Consider the following 19603-nt stretch of genomic DNA (forward strand, 5'->3'; position numbering starts at 1 on the left):
AAGTGTTGGATTTAGTGCCAAATTTTAGAGAGAGCCCCAGTGAGCAACAGAGCATACAGAGGAAAGCAATCAGGGTAGAGGAGAGATTTGGGCCATGGGAAAATCAGCTGAAATAACCTGGTCCATTTAGCCTGCAGAAGGGAAGACTTAAGGGTATTATAGGAAACTTCAAGGACATAGAAGACTTTCATGTGAAATAGATACTAGACTTTTGATCAGTTCTAAAGATTATTAGGAGCTACTAGTAGAAGTTGCAAAAAGGCAAATGTAGGCTTTTTAATTTTAAATTTTAATTCAATTTTATTTTATTTTTGTCAGTGTTTTCTTCCTTCTATCTTCCCTTTTCCTCCTTGCCCCATTATTAAGAAAACAAGAAAAACAAACATGTATAGTAAAGCAAAACAAGTTCATGAACTGGTCACGTCATGTCATGACATATATATACATATATACATACATGTATGTATTTATGTTTCAGTGTGTATATATAGACAACCTCAATATTTACCTCTCTATCGAGAGGCAGGTAGCAGGTTTCATCATTAGTCTTCTGAAATCCAGGTTGGTTATTGATATTGATCATTGTTCTTGTTTTTCAAATTAGTTTGTCTTTATGCTTTTATTTTTAGTGTATACATTTTTCTCCTGGTTCTACTCATTCCACTTTGCCTCAGTCAAATTTAATCATGATATAAATAAAAATTTTCTAAGAACTACACATATTCAATAGGGGAAAAAACTGCCTCAGGAGGCAATGAGTTTCCCCTCACTGGGATGGCAGTCTTCAGGCAAAGCTTGGATGCCCACTTACTGGAAATGTTGTAGACAGCGTTTCTGGTCAGGTATAGGTACACTGGATGGCCAATGAAGTTCCTTCTAATTCTGTGGTTCTTCAATCATCATCTCTAGTACTGGTTTTGTCATTAAATAAATACATAACCTTAAATAAGTCATTTATCCTCTATGGAACCCAGTTTCCCCATCTATTAAATGAAAGGGTTGAATGTATAGGCTGTATAAGATCCTTCCCAGTTCTAAAACTTTCAAGAGCCTAAAGAAGATTCTACCACAGAAATGAACTATAGTTGCCTGAGCCAAAAAAAAAAATCAAGGTTCATTCCATCCTCAGTACATAGAATCATAGATTTAGAGCTATAGGAGACCTTAGAGATCCTCTACTTCAATTCAGTAATTTTATAGTCAAGGAAACAGCTCCAGAGAGACTAACTTCCCAGTATCCTACAGCTAGTGAGTTTCTAAGTCAAAATTTGAACCTGGGTCTTGCTAGGTTAATTTCTATCAAGGGTATAGATATTCACTTTTGGGGTAGAAATCCAGATTACTTATTTGGGGAAGAATCTAGGATTTTTAAAAAAATCTTTGTGCCACTCTCTACACAGTGAGAATCCTCTTACAAACATTTCTACCAAGGTTCCTTATCTTTGGAAATGAGTGTGCCAAGATGCCAACCCCTCTCTATTCCACATAGAAAGGATTTTTATTGATAAGTACTAATTAACACAGCTTGAACCTAGAGTTGGGGGGGATGGAGTTATGAGCCCATGAAAACTGCCAACTCCCTTTGAGGTGTAGGCTGCCGTGGCACCAATTAGCTGACATACCAAAAAAATATCTACCATCATGCTGTAAGTTGCTGACATAAAGAGTTATCTTTTAGATGGGAAGAGTCCTCCAACCTTCAGATGGGGAAAACTTCATTCACTTCATTTGTTGACTATAAGTTGCTATAAGTTCTAATACAACAAGAAATGGGAAGAAATGTCACTCTCTCTACTCAAGTAATCATATATACTTAGCTGTTTATCTTTTATATCCCCCGAGGATTATATTAATTCCTTGAGAGCAGAGGTTGTTTTCTGTTCAGTCTTTGTGTCCCCAGGGTCTTCTACAGTGCTTTGTAGATAAGCAGATGTTAAATAAATGCTTCTTAGATTGGATTGGATTGGATTGTGGGATCATAGAACTATTGCTCAAAAGTAGTGGCCATTCATTACTTGAGCTCTGTTTGTAATTTAAAATCACTCCAAAGACATGTGCCTTCTAGTCTTTGAACCTTAAATCATTTGACTTTCACCTAATATAAGCAACATTCAGAAGTGGAGGAGCCTTCTGTGCCATTCCATGCCACAGGAAATAAAGCTAAGAGTCCAGAGCGGAGGATTTATTTTTGTCTCTAATTCTGATTCCTTTTTTGCTGTTGTTGCACTTCCTTGGGGATGACTAAGTAATTGTCTTCCTTTTTTTCTATGAAATATTTTCTTTTGTTTCAGTGCCTGCTCAGGTTACTGGCTTGAATGTGTTCAATCAAGGGACGACCAATAGTTTATTTACCAACTGGACCAGAGCACAAGGAGATATTGACTTCTATCAAGTCTTATTAATTCACGAAAATGTTGTCATTAAAAATGAGAGCTTGTCCAGTGAGACCAGCGGCTACAGCTTCCACTCCCTCAAACCTGGCGGGCTCTATTCAGTGGTAGTTACAACATTCAGTGGAGGGATCTCTTCCCGACAAATGGTGGGAGAGGGACAGACAGGTAAGAAAAGGAAAAAAAGTTAGTGAACTATAAAAATATGATCCCACAAGACCTGTAGTATCATACTGATATACAATGATAGTCCTGATAAGGACTATCCTGAAAAATATATTGCTGATTCTTCAAATTCATCAAAAATACTCCTATTGTCCCCCAATCTCTGTAAGATGATAATTATAAAAAACCTCTGAGATGCTCCCAGAATTATACAAGAAAGACTTGTGGACCTTAAGCAGCTAGTTGGCAGTGAAGTGGTATTGTGGATGGAATGCTGTCCCTGGAGTCAGGAAGATCTGAGTTCAACTCTAGCCTCAAATACTGATTAGCTGTGTGATTTTCAGCAAATCACTTGACCTGTGTTGGCCTCAGTTTCCTCAATAGTAAAATGGAGATGATAATAGCACCTGCCTCCCAGGGTTGTTGTGAAGATATAATGAGATATTTGTAGAGTCAAGCACAGCAGCAGCTGAATGGTTCAGTGGGATAGAGAGGCAGATCCAGAGACTGGAAATCTTGGTTTCAAACCTGACCTCAGACACTTCCTAGCTGTGTGACATTGGGCAAGTCACCAAATTGCCTAGCCCTTGCCACTCTTCTGCCTTGGAACTAGTATTTAATATTGATTCTAAGCCAGAAGGTGAGGATTTAAAAGGAAAAAAAGCTGAGCACAGTGCCTGATACATTAGTAAATGCTACATAATTGTTAGTTATCATCATTATCATTATTTTATTAAAGGAAACTATAAAGGAGAATGGAGGAGTATGGAGGGAGAGGCATACACAATGAATTTTCTAATACCTTTAAGAAAAGTCCCAGAAACATTTTGTGAGCATTTGATAACTACTTGTTGCCATAAATAATTCCCCTACAGCTTCTTTCCTTTGAACTGTTTATGTTCCAATTCTCCAGTGAGTTTAATTTAAACGCCCTCCAATTGCTATGGTTATGATGTATTCAAATGAAAAGCCCACTATTGGGAAAAGTATTTCCCTGGTTTTTTGTTATTCTTCTGTAGCAAAGATATAGAAAGAGAGATTATGCCTATTAGATTTGGCTAGAAATAGAATCTGAAAAACTCATAAGCTGTACATGTTGACACTTTTTTCCCTGTTCTATACAAAGAATAGAATTGATTTAATAGATTCTAAACAATACTTGAATAAGTTATGGATTTATGTTCTAATTTATTTAGTAAAAAAAATAAACAGGTCTTCCCTTTGTGGAGAATTAATTTGCTTAGATTTTTAATAAGATCTATCCAGTTATACTACATAGCCCCCTGATATCATCTCTGCTTCCTTTCTGTATCAAAGTTGGGATGTTTGGGATTTGGGTAACTTCAAACACCATCCTTAAACTTTCCAAACATGCTTATAGTCATCAGAAACAAAGGAAACCCATTGCTCGTAAAGATCTGAGCTCTCATTGACCAAATTCATTCTTGAAGACTTCTCAAGCCCTTAGAACATCTGGCTGTAGCTGATTTTAAGCTTGGTATCAGGCATTTCATTCCCTCTACAAGCATTAGGCTAACAATAAGCATTTAAACACAATACACGCTTACTAGAGACTTTGTAAAGAAAAGAAAATGGACTTCTTATTCAAGCATCTTTAGAAAATTACCAGTTATATTCCCCTTCTGGTGAATTCTGAATTTTAATCCCCAGTAGATCAGTTCCAGTTCCTGCCAACTCATAACCACCTTTTCTGTCTATTAGGAAACCTATTAGGAAACCTAGTACTGGTCCAAAATATTTACCTCCCTATCACCTAATTTCTTATCCTTTTGTAGGCCTACATGCCTCCTTTCCCCTACATTCTTAAAACTCTGTCCTCATCTCCAGTCCTTCAGCCCTTCCATATTCCAAATGGCAGTCTATGCACTTCCTTTGCTCCAGTCTATATCAGGGTCCACTCTTGGTGTCTTTGTCTTTCAGTATAGTTCTTCATCTCCTAAGGTAGACCTTAAATCTTGCCCAGAATGGCAACAATCCCCACATTCCTCCTGCATAGTCACCAATATAGAAGCATTAAGTGCCTTCCTATGACTCTCTCTCAGAGCAGTCACTTCTCAGAGCTTTCCATGGGCATATAACCCAAGGCTTTTTTCATCCCCTTGTGTGGGGGAAATAAAGATCAGCCAAATCATTTCATAGCTATTAGAAACTTCTTGGCATGGCAGCAGCACATATATTTAAAGTATATCCCAGCCCTAAGAATATGAGCAACATATTATTTTTTATTTTTAAGTTCAGTGATATTTTATTTTTCTCAATTACATGTAAAAACAATGAACATTTGTTTTCTAACATTTAAAGTTCCCTCTTTCTTTCCCCTCCCCCTTTCTGATAGAGTAAACAATTTGTTATAAGTTATACTTGAGCTATCATGAAAAATATATTTCCATATTCATATTGTGGAGGAAGACACATATCAAAAAATTAAGAAAATAAAATGAAAAACGGTATGCTTTGATCTGCATTCAGATTCCATCATATCTTTCTTTGGAGGTGGATAGCATTTTTTATCATGAGTCCTTCGGAGTTATTACAATCATTGTATTGCTGAAAATAGCTAAGATATTCACAGTTGATCATTGTACAATATTGCCATTACTATGTACAATGTTCTCCCATTTCTGCTCACTTCACTTTGCATCAGTTCATATAAGTCTTTCCATGTTTTTCTGAAATCATCCTTGAACAATATATTCATGATGAATCAGATGAGTAGCCACTAACTCTTCCAGGATATTAAACTAGGTCAATTAAGAATATTTTGTTTCTAAGCAAATATAGATTTAATCATATACATGCTTATTCATCTATTCCAGTGAATAGCCTTTTCACTTGCAATATATGGTACCATGGATTCTATACTCTTGTTTGAAATTCTCTCTTTCCTTGACTTCCATGACACCAGACTTTGCTTATTGGAAAAAAAGAATGGGCTCTGATTCAGAAGACATGCCATCTAATGCCAGTTCTGTGATTAATTAGCTGTATGATCTTGAGCAAATCACGTTATCACTCAAGAAGTAGATTTGGAATACCCTGCTTTATCCTAAACACTCTGTCTTCTGAGTTTTTTTTTTGCCAATATTATATTTGCTTTTTTGTTGGGGGTGTTACACTAATGACTTACAGTAAGATTTCATTCAACAAAAACCTCCAGACCTATTTCATATAACCTAATGCCTCCACTTCATATTAGTTCAAATAATCACTTTAACTTCATATTTATTCCTATTAAAATTCACCTTGACCGTTTAGCTTCATCTTCTCAGCCTCTTAGGAGTTTTTCAAAATCCCAATTCTGTTATTCAATATGTTTTCTGATCCTCTCATCTTTCTGTCATTGACAAGTTTAGTAAGCATGCATGGGATCATAGAATCAAAGGGTTAGGGACCTTAGTGACCAATTAGTCCAGTTCCCCTATTTTAAAGATGAAGAAACTGAGGAGAACAAGGCCAAAAGGTAGCTATCTCTAGATTACACTACCTATTAGGTCCACCTCATTTCTACTCAGAATTTTTCTTAATAATGGCCAATGGTGAGAGACCTACTTATACATACAATGCATCTTTCTATTTATGAAGAAGAAATAATGAGATAATATCAATCTTGATGCCTAGGAACAAAAGAAGACAAATTAGAATGTGACAAAGGAAAAAAAGAGGCCCAGAATGTTAGGAAAAATCGTTGACACAAAAATAGATATAGAAATAGATATTGACACCAAGTCAATGACTTTTTATACATAGACACCTTCCAACATCCCTAAAGAAGATAAGAGGACACTATTATCTTTTTAAGTTGCAAAAGTGTATTCATTTTCCATCATCTCATAAGTTAAAGGAATTCAAACAATTTTTGTTTATGTTGATATCATACCTAAAGATCAAAAAAGACTGATTTCTGTAAGAGAAAATAACTCCTAGCAAGATCATTCATGAGAGTTTATTTTGTAACTTTTTGAGGAAAGTATAAACATTGAGAGAGCTGAGTCAAAGATCTAAGCTCAAGTTGTGCCTAGGCAGTGGTGTGCTTATATATGCTGAACAACTAGCTTTTGGGGGGTACAAGGCCATGGAATATATATTCAACATACTTTTAAGTTTGATCTGTATTATTAACATTTTCTCCATCACTTTCTCAAATCTAAATGATCAGTAAAAAATCAAGACCTGATTTGCATTTGCTGATTTCTGAGGTAGAAGAGCTCCTGCTGAAAATTTAATAATTGGCACCTTCAAGCTGGTCCCAACTGGGGGACTCTCAACATCTCAGCTCACCCTGAGAAAGTCACTTAATATTCTCATCAATAAAATGAAAAAGTTAGACTTGGTGACTTCTAAAGTCCCTTCCAGCTCTAAATTTATGGTAATATAGCTCTTGGTACTGACTGGGTGACCCTGGGCTCTGGGCAGCTCAATAAGCCCATAAATTGCAAAGAAGGCTACTGTTCTGTATTGGTAGAAGGAGTTTTCTCATCTGAGTTCCACATATTAATTAATATTTCATTATTATTGAGTATTATTAATGAGTAAATAATTGAGTCCAGTCCCTATCCCTATAAACATTTGTTGCCTGAATTGAGGTCTTGTACTATGATAATGACAACTTCATTTTCCATAAATACTGGGAAAAGACCAGGTTCTTCCTGGGACACACAAATCTGTGCTTTTGGAAATCTAAGCTGACTTTTTATGGCAGGCAATGATGAGGATAATAAACTATTGAAACAAATGATTGACAATATTCTATTAGTAATAGGAATATAACCAGGGACTATAATTACATAATTTGATAAGAACTGGCCCTTATTTATAAATATAATTAGCCACAAATAAAGTTACCATGAATCAGCATCCTAATCAGCAGCTACCACTAGAGGGCAGGAAATGCTTTTGTGATGGCAATAAATAGACTCCATAACAAGGTTGGTTCTTGAGACCCTAATGCCGAATCACCAGATGGCATGAACTTCACAGTGCACTGATGTGAGAGGACTTTTAGAAAATCCATTAAATTCTTCAGATTTTACCACGGATAACATCTTTGTTTTTTATCAATTATTTGTACTTGTTAAATCGTTCCCTTCTCAGCAAAGCACAATTATAAAAAATAAAAATAAAAGAATACTCCATTTGTGAATATTTAAAGCAAAAGCAGAAACATCTCCACTTCCATTTAAAAAAAACGACAGGAGTGACAGCATTTTATTTACACACAGCAGGGTGATGTCAAATCGAGAAGCGGCTAGCCAGGTAGGTGGCATAACGGATAGACTTCTCTATACCAAGAATCAGGAAGTTGTTGTCAATGAGTTGTTTTTCAGTGATGTTTGCCACTTTGTGCTGCTTTGTGAGGTTTTCTGGGCAATGATAATGAAGTAGTTTGTCATTTCTTTCTCCAGCTCATTTGACAGATGAGGAAACTGAGGGAGACAGAGGTTAAATGGTTTGCCCTGGGGAAATATAGCTAGGAAGTATCTGAGAACTCAGAAAGATGAGTTTTCCTGACTCCAGACCTGGCACTCTAGCCACTCTGCCACCTAGTTGCCCAGCTTAAGTCAGGAAGATTTTAATTCAAATTTAACCTTAGAAACTACAACTCTGGGCAAACCACTTAACCTCTATCTGTCTCCTCAATTATAAAATGGGGATAATAATGGCAAGGTTATTTGGGGATCAAATGAGATGTCTGGCAAATCTTAAGGTGCTCTACAAATGCTGGCTACTGTGAATCGCCCCTGGGCTTTATCTAAATTGACTTTCTGTTGGGCATAAAGAACCCTAGTGTCCTCAAAGATAACATGGAATCCTAACTTTTCCTTTCATTCTCATGCAATCGGATTTGATCCCAGGAATTCCTGTTGCATGATGACAATGATGTATGACTGATCCTGCTCCTGCTTTTCTCTCTCTCTCTTCTGGTCCCAGTCCCTTCCAGTGTGAGTGGAGTAACACTGAATAATTCTGGTCGGAGTGATTACCTCAGCATTTCCTGGCTCCCAGCTCCTGGAGATGTAGATAGCTATTCTGTGACTCTCTCTCACGGTGATAAGATTATTCAGTCTCTTGCTGTTGCGAAATCCATCAGTGAATGCTCCTTCAGCTCCCTCACTCCTGGCCGACTCTTCAACGTGACTGTAACGACAAGAAGTGGCAAGTATGAAAACCATTCCTTCGGCCAGGAGCGCACAGGTGAGAATGGATGGAAGGACGATGACTCCACCTGAGTCCAGTTCTTCGTGTTGCCCCAGGGCTCCCATCCTGAACTAGATGTGTGGTAGGGTTATTAGGTGGTGACTAGCAGCTGGGGCCACAAAACTAATGAAGCCAGCTGAAGGATGTTTATTATAGAGGAGGAGACAACTTAGAAGTGAACCATCCTGAAGCCTTTTAAGGTCCACCAAGGAGAAGCAAGATTATTATACTTTTTCTGTTTATCCTCATAAGGAAAGAAGACAGCAAGGTGGCACGATGGATAGAGCATTGGGTTTGAGATCAGGAGGACTCTTCTTCATGAGTTCAAATCCAGTGTCAGACACTTACTAGCTGGATGTCCCTGGGCAAATCACTTATCCCTGTTTGCCTTCATTCCTCACCAGTAAACTGAGCTAGAAAAGGAAATAGCCAACCACTCTAGTGTCTCTGCCAAGAAAACCCCAGAATGGAGTCACAAAGAGTAGAACATGAATGAAACAACTGAATGTAGGGAAAGAAGTGGGAATGATGCAAAGTTGCAAAGAGGAAGACTTAGGTTTGATGGAAGGAAAAATGTCCTGACAATTAGACTGGATGATCCCTGAGGTCCTTTCACAATCTAAGATTCTATAAATTCTTATATGGGCAAACCTCTATTACTTTCCCACTTATGAGGATCACAGACAGAGACCTATGCCAATCATTGTGTCTCCCTTTGAGGCTATAAACTTCTTTTACCCTTAAGTGGTAATCAGGAAGTTTCTCTGAAATTCTATGCTATGTTGAGCTTTAAAACAGAGATTTTACACTTCCCTCTCCATAGGGATGGTGCTGGCAATGGCAATTAGATAAGTTATTTCATTGCAGAGTTGGCAATTCAAGTGGAACTCCCAAATTTGGAAGCTGTCAATGTAGGTAGGCAGCTTTTGGAAGTGCATAGTCTTCAAGAGAGTTGCCTAAAGCCCAGAGAAGTTAAGTCACTTCCTGAAGGTCACACAACTAATATGTAGCAGTCACAAAGATGTCAATGGGAAATTCTGGCAAAAATATTTTGTACTCTAGAAACATCTGAGAACTTAGCATGCATTGAAAAGAGCACTGGATTTGGAGTCCAAAGAGCTGACCAACTGCCACTTACTACCTGGGTAAACTTGGACTTATCATTTAACCTAACTATGCCTCAGTATCCTGATCTATAAAATGAAGGGGTTGGGCTAAATGGCCTCTAACATTTCTTCCAGTTTTAAATCAGTGAAACTATGTGTGATCTTGGAAACAATGAGAAAATAAAATTAAGCATCATTTTCCACAAAACTCTAATTCTCTAAAATACAAAGTTGCAAAACAACATTGCAGTCCTTGGCCTCAAGAAGTTCATATTTAACAGAGCAGCTAAGTGGCTGGAGAGCCAGGCTTGGAAATACAAGGTCCTGAGTTCAAATTTGGATTCTGATACTTCCTAGCTGTGTGACCCTGGGCAGGTCACTTAACTCCAATTGCCTAGTCTTTATCACTCTTCTGCCTTGCCACTGGTACTATAGATTTTAAAGCAGAAGATAAAGGTTTTGTTTTTAACAAAATTTACTATTTAGAAAAGAGATAGATGGCTTGTAGACATAGATTCAGAAGAAGAGACATTTGTCCTTTGCCCCAAGTTCCTTTTCTCAGCATATACTAAGTAGAGAGAAGGAGATTCAGAATGATGATATGACAGCACTTAGCTGAGAGCTTAGTGTGCCAAATCTGGGCTCATTCTCCTTGGCACTGTGGCTTTCCTTTAATCATCTGTAATTAGTACATTGCATAAATGATCTTCCTAAGTTGGCATCCACTTTGCATAAAATCTTTCTTCCTGAAATGTAGGTCAATCCTCCACAAAATAAATATCTTGCTTTCTCCATATGATCAAGAGCCTGAGATCTCATTAATACTAATTATTGAGCACCTCCAGTGTGCAATAGGCACTGAGTTTAATGTGGGACAACACTTACAATATATAAAAGACAAAGAATAATAGTGCTTTGTGTTTTCTAAAATATTCTTGTTTACCTATAAACATTCATGTAGTCTTCATTCAACTGGGAGTCACAGGAAGGTAAAGATGGTTTTTCTTTTGTATTCCCAGCACTTAGCACAGTTCCAGGCAGATTGTAGGTGCTTATGCTTATTGAAGGACAGCTGGGGGGCTCAGTGCATAGAAAGCCAGGTCTAGAGATGGGAGCTCCTGGATTAAACTCTGGCCTTAGACCCTTCCTCTCTATGTGACCCTGGGCAAGTCATTTAGCCCCCATTGCCTAGCCCTTACTGCTCTTCTGATTTGAAACCCATACAGAAAATGAAGGGTTTTTTAATGCTAATTGATTGATTAAATACTCAGCATCCCTAGTTAAGTGCTAATTAGATAGTATGGGTGCTACAGGGGTCCAAAAGGGGAGGTGGCAGAATCTGGGCTAATAGAGCTCGTTTTTTAAAGATATCCTTCATCAAAAGAAGCTGGCAAGCCTTTTACCCAGAAACTCATCTCAGCATGACTCATACTTCAGGGTCTTCCAACTTCAAATTTATCACTTTTTTTCCACCCCACAGAGCTGCATAGTCAAACACTGTATTAGGTTCTGGGGCCATGAAGGCAGACAGGCTAAGTGCTTCCTATGTGCCAGGAACTTTGAAAAATACAGAGGGTACAAATCCAGTAAAAAAAAAAAATAGTCCCTGCCCTCCAGGAGCTTACATTCTAATGGGAGAAAAAAGCCTATGAATTAGGAGAGGGAGGAACAGAATGACTCAGTCCATTTCCTCAAAGAGTTTAGAGTCTAAGAGAAGAGATATGATGTGTACCCACATACAAAGAGGAAAGGATGCCTATCCCTAGCCTAAATTCTCAATCCATACACTACACACAGTGAGGGAGAGGAAGAACAATTTAAATATCCACACTGGATTAGAGGTCAGTCTTCATACTAGTGTACTTCTGCCTCCTTTTAACCATTTGTAATGATCATTTTTGGGAGTAGCAAGGTGGCCCAATGGATAGAGTACCAGGCCTAGAGTTGAGAAGACTCCTCTTCCTGAGTTCAAATCTGATCTCAGACCCTTACTCCCTGGGTGACCTTGGGCAAGTCATTTAACCTTCTTGGCTTCAGGTTCCTCATCTGTCAAATGATCTGATGAAGGAAGTGGCCAACCACTCCTGCGTCTTTGCCAAGAGAACCCCAAATGGGGTCCCAAAGAGGCAGGCATTACTCAACAATAGCAAAATGATCATATTTAGAAAATAGTAATTATGTAACAATCTATGGCTGAATCCCTTTTTATAGTACTAAGCACAAAATGATAATGCCTTTAATACTGTAACATTGTGTGTCAGCCCTATTGCAAAACAATAGTCTAGTAACCATGAGTTACCAGTTACCAGATTTAGATCCATTAAGATCCTAGACTTGTCATCGCCATCATCTTCATTAATTCATACACCAATTGGGAATTTTATTTTTTTAATTTTTTAATTTTGAATATTTTCCCCTAGTTATATATTTCATGTTCTTTCCCTCTTCCCCAAACCTTCCCAACCCCCCCCAGCTGACACACAATTCCACTGGGTTTTACATGTATCATAGATCAAGACCTAATTCCATATTATTGATAGTTGGACTAGAATTATCGTTTAGTGTCTACATCCCCATTTTTTTAATAGTCGTTCACATGCATGGTGTTGTGATGGGTTTTCCATGGGCTCATTGAAACAAACATCTTGATGGAATAGTGAGTGTGTGCTCAAGGAAGCAGTTAAACTTGATTGGGTGTATTGGGAAGAGTCAGAGAGCCTAAACCAGTGTTGATGAAGATGGGGCACGCACACGCACAGAGTGGGCACTTGGGAGCTGCTCCCCTTCGTTCCCCCTCTTCCCAACACCTGAGGACTTTTTTTTTTGCATGTTCCACCCCTCAGTCCAGCCACCCAAAGCAAACCATTTCCTCCTTCAGCCCTCTCCAGTAATGCAGAGACTCTCAGAGAACTTGAATTTGCCCTCTGGGCACTCGAATTGGGGAGAGGAGGAAGGTTGGCTACATCTAAGCTCACCTTTCTTCCCCTCTCCTGCCCTGTTTTCTCACCTGTGCCAGAGATATCAATACACCAGTGTCAAGGAGTACAGTGACAATGTGTACTCTCTGGGTATTTCAGTTCCTACCAAAGAAAATGAAGAGCTGAAAGCTACCTCCGTAGAAGTCGTCTACTCCAGCCTCTTCATTCTAGGACTTGAAAGAGCAGGGATGGAAAGGGGCGGCAGGACAAATCGAGACACTCTTTTACCTCCACTGGATGTTGTCTGTAATCTGTTCCCTCTCAGAATCCCTAAACTTCGAACCATCTCACTCTTTTTCAGTGCCTTCGAAAGTCCAAGGACTTACTATTAGCAACTCAGCCAGGAGTGATTATTTAAAGGTATCCTGGCTGCATGCCACTGGAGACTTTGACCAGTATGTGGTTGGCATTACCAATAAGAACAATTCCGTCCAAACCAAAACCATCCCTAAGACTGGAAACGAATGCGTCTTTGTTAATCTTGTCCCCGGACGACTATACAGCGTCACCGTTAGTACCAGAAGTGGAAATTATGAAGCCAGTGAGCGCTTGAATAAGAGAACAAGTAAGTTCATTAACAGGATAGCCTCTGGCTTAGGGTTCTGGTTCTGAGCTCATGGACTGGGCTCAGTCTTTTTTTGGGGGGTAGGCTCTCACCACTAACAACTCATGTCCACAAAAGGGTTCTCTCTAGGAATATCAGGAATGTGACTTGTGTCAAGTGCAATAATACTTTATTAGTAGTATTTTTGGGGCAGCTGGGTGGCTCAGTGGATTGAGAGCCAGGCCTAGAGACTGGAGGTCCTAGGTTCAAGTCCGGCCTCGGACACTTCCAGCTGTGTGACCTTGGGCAAGTCACTTGACCCCTATTGCCCACCCTTACCACTCCTGGGCCAAGGACAGTCCCTAGCCTGGATGAAAAAAGGAGGAGGGTTAGGCGTGGGGCTAGCAACCCCACCCTGTAAAAACTACATCTGCTAAAGAAACTGCAACCTAAAGTAGGGGCAGCTGGGCTAGCTCAGTGGATTGAGAGACAGGCCTAGAGACGAAAGGTCCTAGGTTCAAACCTGGGCTCAGACACTTCCCAGCTGGGTGACCCTGAGCGACTGTGTGACCCATTGCCTACTAGTTGTGGCCCCCTATGCTCCTAGAATGGAGTCCCAGGATAAAAAAAAAAAAGTAGTGTTTTTATTTTACTAATTTATTTTTATATATTATTTTAAAATTTTATTAATTTGTATTTATTTTCTATTTTATTCATTATTATGTATTATTATTTCTATTTTATATTATTTTACTTATATTATTTTTATTATTTTATATATAATATAAATATAATGTTTACTAATTTAGTAACCGTAAATTAGTAGAGTACTTATAAAGTACAGTGCCACATCTTAGGTGCTCAGCAAATGTTTATTCTTGCCCCTTCCCTTCCCTTCCTTCTCTAAGGATTCTATTTCCCCAGCAACTAGGTGGCTCAGTGGATAAGAGAGCCAGGCCTTGAATCAGTGGGACTTGGGTTCAAATATGACCTCAGACACTTCCTGTTGGTATGACCCTGGGCAAGTTACTTAACCCCTGTTTACCTAGCCCTTGCCCTTCTCTCTTAGAGTTGTTACTAAGACAGAAAGTAAGGGTTTAAAAAAGAAAATACTATATTAACTTTAGGGGGTAGAGAGGTGGCACAGTGGAGGGTGCCAGGCCTGAAGATCGAGGGTCCTGGGTTCATATCTGACCTCAGACAGTTCCTGGCTGTGTGAGTCACTTAACCCCAGTTGCCTAGCCCTTACTTGCCACTCTTCTGCCTTGAAACTGATACTTAGTGTTAATTTTTTATTAAGGAGGAAAGACCTAAATTCACGATTTTGTGATTTCTTTTGGTGTGGGGAATTACTTATGAAGGGCCCCCTCTGCTAAAGTAGTTCAGCACCTGCTCTGCAACTTAGAGAGTCCTAAGAAAGCTGCCTGAGGGCACTGAGAGTAAATTACTTGACTAGGGTGAGAAGCAAGACTTGGACCTCAGGACTTCCTGACTTGATGTGCTTTCTATCAGGTGCCTCTAGAGCAATAATAGGAACTCACACTCCTATAGTGCTTTGAGGTTTACAATATGTTTTACATCTATTATCTTATCTGATCCTCTGGAGCACTTTATGAATTAAATGCATCCTCATTTATTGTACAAAATAAGCAAGGCCCTTGAGAGCTTTGTCTTTGTGTCCCCAGTACCTAGGACAGCTCCTGACACAAAGTAGGTGCTTAGTAATTTTTTTTTATTAATTTATGTTACAGATGAAAAAATTGAGGCTATAGGAAGATAAAGATCCTGCCCGTAGTCACACTAGCTAAGCTATAAAATGTCTGAGGTCAGCTTTGGTCCCAATTCTTTCTGTCACCCATTCCAGTGCTCATCCAAAATGCCATGCTGCATAGTTTTCTTCTGTTGGGTATCTTCCTCCCTTAAGATTTAAGTATCTTCCACGCCAACTCAAAATCCAGCACTTAGTCAACAGACTTCAGGGCTAAAGCCCTGAAGGGAAAGAGCAGTATTTCCTTACTGCCCCCATTTCCCACCAGGATCTGTTCATTTTACTTGAAGTGGCATTGGCACTCCCACAGCCACCATAGGGACACAAAGTTCCTCACAATCCCTGCAAGTCCTTAGCTCAGCTCTCTGACTGCTGTCTCTCTGTCTGCTGTCTCTGCTGTCTCTCCATCTGCTATCTCTGCTGTCTCTCTTACTGCGGTATTAACAGTTAAGTCACTATCTATCAGATGACTGTCTCCTCTTCTCCTTGTGGCTTCCCCAGCCACAATCAGCAAGTTTTGATTTATTTAAATTTATTTAATTGTTTGTTACAGTAAAATTCCCAGGTACCTCGCAGCCTGTACCAGAGAAAGCCTCATTTAACAAAAAGCTCTAAGTCTTGCCAGGTTTCTTTTAGAATAGTTCTTTCTCTGCAGGTGGACACACACAAGTCATTCTTCCAACGATATTTCTGTCACTGTTGATGATCTTCCCTTGGTTCTGCTCATTTCCCTTTCATCTAAGCCAATGGTTCCCAAACTTTTTTGGCCTACTGCCCCCTTTCCAGAAAAAATATTACTTAGCCCCCTGGAAATTAATTTTTTTTAATTTTAATAGCAATTAATAGGAAAGATAAATGCACCTGTGGCCATCACTGCTTCCCTAGGTTGCTGGAGCACCCACCAGGGGGCAGTGGCACCCACTTTGGGAATCACTGATATAGGTCTATCCAGGTTTTGAAAAAATGAACCTGTTCATTGTTTCTGATGGGTCAGTGGTTGGTTCCATCACAACCACATGCCACAGCTTGTTCGGCCATTCATTAAGCCTCAGCTATGTGATGGGCGCCAAAGCCTTGGCAATTTCAGAATCAAGCTGGCCCCTGAGAGCTGCCTCTGGCTGCACTGAGAGAAAGCACCTGTCTGCCTTACAGCTTCATTCCTTCCATTCACTTCCAGCCTGGCTGGCATGATAATATCGTACTATTCAGTGATGCTAAAAATTAAGCACACATGATCTCCTTTCATGAAAATTAGCACATTTTTAACAATAGCTTACAAATTGTTGTGCTTAATTATACACGAGGAATTTTAAGTGGTAGACTGAGGGAATCTAGTATATTGGGGAGGCAGCATTGATTTTGGGAGAAAGTGCTAGGCCTGGATTCAGGAAGAACTAGGTTCAAATCCTATCTTGTCCCTAACTAGCTGTAAGTCACTTAACCCCAGTTTCCTGATCTGTGTAATGTACCATACAGAGTTGCTCTGGGGATCAGCTAAGATAATTTCTATAAAGTGTTGTGTAAATCTTTTTTAAACCAGATTTATAATTTTCTTGGTGTAGGGAACTCCCAAGTGGGGAAACCCCCGTTGCAAATGCAAATGGCAACTGTTCTGTAAATTAGCATCCTTGAGAGTTGCCCCACTGAGAGGTTAGGTGACTTGTCCAAATGTGAGGGGCAGGATTTGAACCCAGGTGTTTTTTACTCCAGGGTAACTCTAACTACTATTTCATCAGTCCTCTCTAAAAAGCAGTTTTTATTGCTATTATACTTGCATGAACACGTTTCTTAAATAATGTTGTAATAACAATAACAACTACCATCAACTAAGCTTTAAAAAAGGAAACCCTTACCCTCTGTCTAAGAAGTATTGGTTACAAAGCAGAAGACTATTATGAGTTAGGCAATTGGGGTTAAAGTGACTTGTCCAGGGTCATATAGCTTAGGAGTCTGAGCCCAGATTTCCACCCAGGCCTGGCTCTCTAACCACTGGGCCACCTAGCTGCCCCTGCATCTATTGAGCTTTGAGTTTTGCAAAGTACTTTATACATTTTATCTCATTTGATCCTTACAACAATTCTGGGATTATTATCTCCATTTTCTGAGAAAACTGAGGCAAACAGAAGTTAAGTGACTTGTCCAGGATTTCACAGCTAGAAAGTTTCTAAGTCAGGATTCAAACTCAGGTCTTCTTGACTTCAAGGTGTTCTATACAACCAAGTCACCCAGCTGCCTCCACTTTTTTTTTAGATATTTGAATGATTTGATAAGTTTGTGTTTTCTTCCATGTGAATATTTCCTCCACGAGGCCCATCAATTCAATGCTTCCCATTCTTATTGAGTCATTTTGAAATTCTCCATTCTCTCCAGTCCCAGAGTCTGTAAAGGAGTTAGCACTTCGTAATCGGAGTACAGAAGAGCTGCATGTCACCTGGGTGCGAGCTGATGGAGATGTGGATCAATATGAGATTCAGCTTTGCTTCAATGACGTGAAAATCCTTCCCTCCCTTCACCTCGTAAATACTGCTACTGAGTATCGTTTCACATCCCTAACCCCTGGCCGCCTGTATAAGATTCTTGTTTTGACCATCAGTGGGGATGCACAAAAGTCCGCCTTCATCGAAGGTTTAACAGGTAATTAAAAGTGTATTTCTTCCACGCGAACACGCCAACAGAATAGATGTGCTATAATTACAAAAACAATAGTCAGTTGAAGCTTCTTGGTTATACCTACAAAGGGAAAGAGGAAATGTTACTTGGGCTCAGAATCTAGCCCAAAGTGTACTAATGATAGAAATTTCACTTTCTTATTCATTTGATCTCTTAAGCTTGAATTCAATACAAGAAAATAAAAAAATCCTTCATGAAGCACAATGTTGAGTGGAGTTTCCATGGAAATAGCTAATAACATAATCATCTATTAAGAGGCATTATCTCAAGCTTAATAATAGTACTCCAATCTCAAACTATGTTATGACCTTGGATAGTTGCTTGACTTAGGATGCATCACTTTGACTATAAAGCAGATGTATATAAAAAAAGACAATGGAACTATTGGAGCAAAATGTTTTAACAGTCTAGGATGAAAATTGGTGTGTACATGAAATGCAATATTATCTCCCATGTGAAGGAAAGAATAATTCAAGGTCAGATTTCGTCATGATGCCTGAGATTGGCAACTGCTGGCTCTCAAAGGTCTGGAGGTTAAGAAGGAGCAGAGTTATAGAGTGATGAGTTCTGTTGCTTCCTCACCCTTTCTACTCCACATCCAGTCCTACTCCCTGTACATGCATCAGCATGATGCTTCTGCATTTCCCCCAAAGCTCAGACCAGAAATAAGGGTTACATGACCAGAAGATTGAGGATGCATAATTTTAAAAGAATTAAGGTCAAGATCAAGGTGTAGGTCAACTATGGGGCATTCATCAAGAGGAGATCAGGGAAAAAAGATCAGATAAAGAGAAGAGATGATGTTTGCCCTCTACCTAATGCTTTGAAGAAAAGTCTGTGATTCCGTGGAGAGAAGATGGAAAACTAGGTGGAGATCAGTGAAGTTTTAAAAAAAATAACTGATCAAAGGATAGTCTTATAACTGTTGTTTTTTAGATGTGCCAAAATTCTTTGTAAGCCACTGAAAAGGCCATTTCATTTTCAAGTTTTTCCTTTCAAAGCTCCAGTCTCTTTAAGTGTAAATTTGAAACCTGGTCTGTAAACCAATGTCCCCAGTCTACTCCCAGGAAGTAGTCTGACTTACAGTAATACAGGCAAAGGATAAAATAATATCACAAATCTTGCTAGACAACAGAGAAACTGGCATTGGTCTGAAGTAAATGGATGGGGCTCTGGGAGGTCTAAAATAAAGGAAGTTTGCTTGGCTGAAGTTAATGTCTCTTCCAGGTAGCTTCCCTCACTTTTAATATACCCCACTTTCCCCTGACGTGATAGAAGGCACATCACTGTTCTAGCTACTAAATATTTAAGCCCCTGAACTCTGAGTTTCCTTTCCATGACTCCATTTACTCTTTTGCCTGGCCTTACCCTGAAATTTCACTGTACACTTAAAAGAGTCCATGGCACAATAGAGAGTACTTGTCTGGGTGAAATAATGGATGGAGTGCTGAATGTAGTTAGGGAAATCCAAGTTTAAATATCTCTTTGACACTAACTGTGATTTTAGGCAAGTCACTTCATCTCTCTTAGTCTTAGTTTCTCCATGTATACAATGGAAATAATTATAGCCCCTACTCACAAAGTTTGTTCAAGGATCAAATGATTCAGTTGGATAAAGAGCCTTTTAAACCATAAAATGCAATATAAATGTTTCTGGTGGTAGTGGTGGTGGTGATGTGGGTTCAAACCCTGGCTCTGCCAACCACTTCCTGTAAGACCTGTGAGAGCCATCATGACACAGCCTGAAAAAAAAGTCTTGAGTTTAT

General features: G+C 39.2%; 1 protein-coding gene across 1 annotated transcript in view; it reads left to right on the top strand.

Annotated features, from left to right (window-relative positions):
- The window catches only part of LOC123250175 (receptor-type tyrosine-protein phosphatase beta-like), a 115655-nt gene that overhangs the window by 36039 nt on the left and 60013 nt on the right, over positions 1-19603 (top strand). The window contains exons 8-11 of the mRNA XM_044679195.1: positions 2292-2558; positions 8505-8768; positions 13157-13420; positions 17538-17801. Coding sequence (XP_044535130.1) covers positions 2292-2558; positions 8505-8768; positions 13157-13420; positions 17538-17801 — 1059 coding nt within the window. The remainder of the gene's footprint in view (positions 1-2291; positions 2559-8504; positions 8769-13156; positions 13421-17537; positions 17802-19603) is intronic.

The sequence above is a fragment of the Gracilinanus agilis genome, chromosome 5, assembly GCF_016433145.1.
Source record: "Gracilinanus agilis isolate LMUSP501 chromosome 5, AgileGrace, whole genome shotgun sequence".
NCBI classification, from domain to species: Eukaryota; Metazoa; Chordata; class Mammalia; order Didelphimorphia; family Didelphidae; genus Gracilinanus; species Gracilinanus agilis.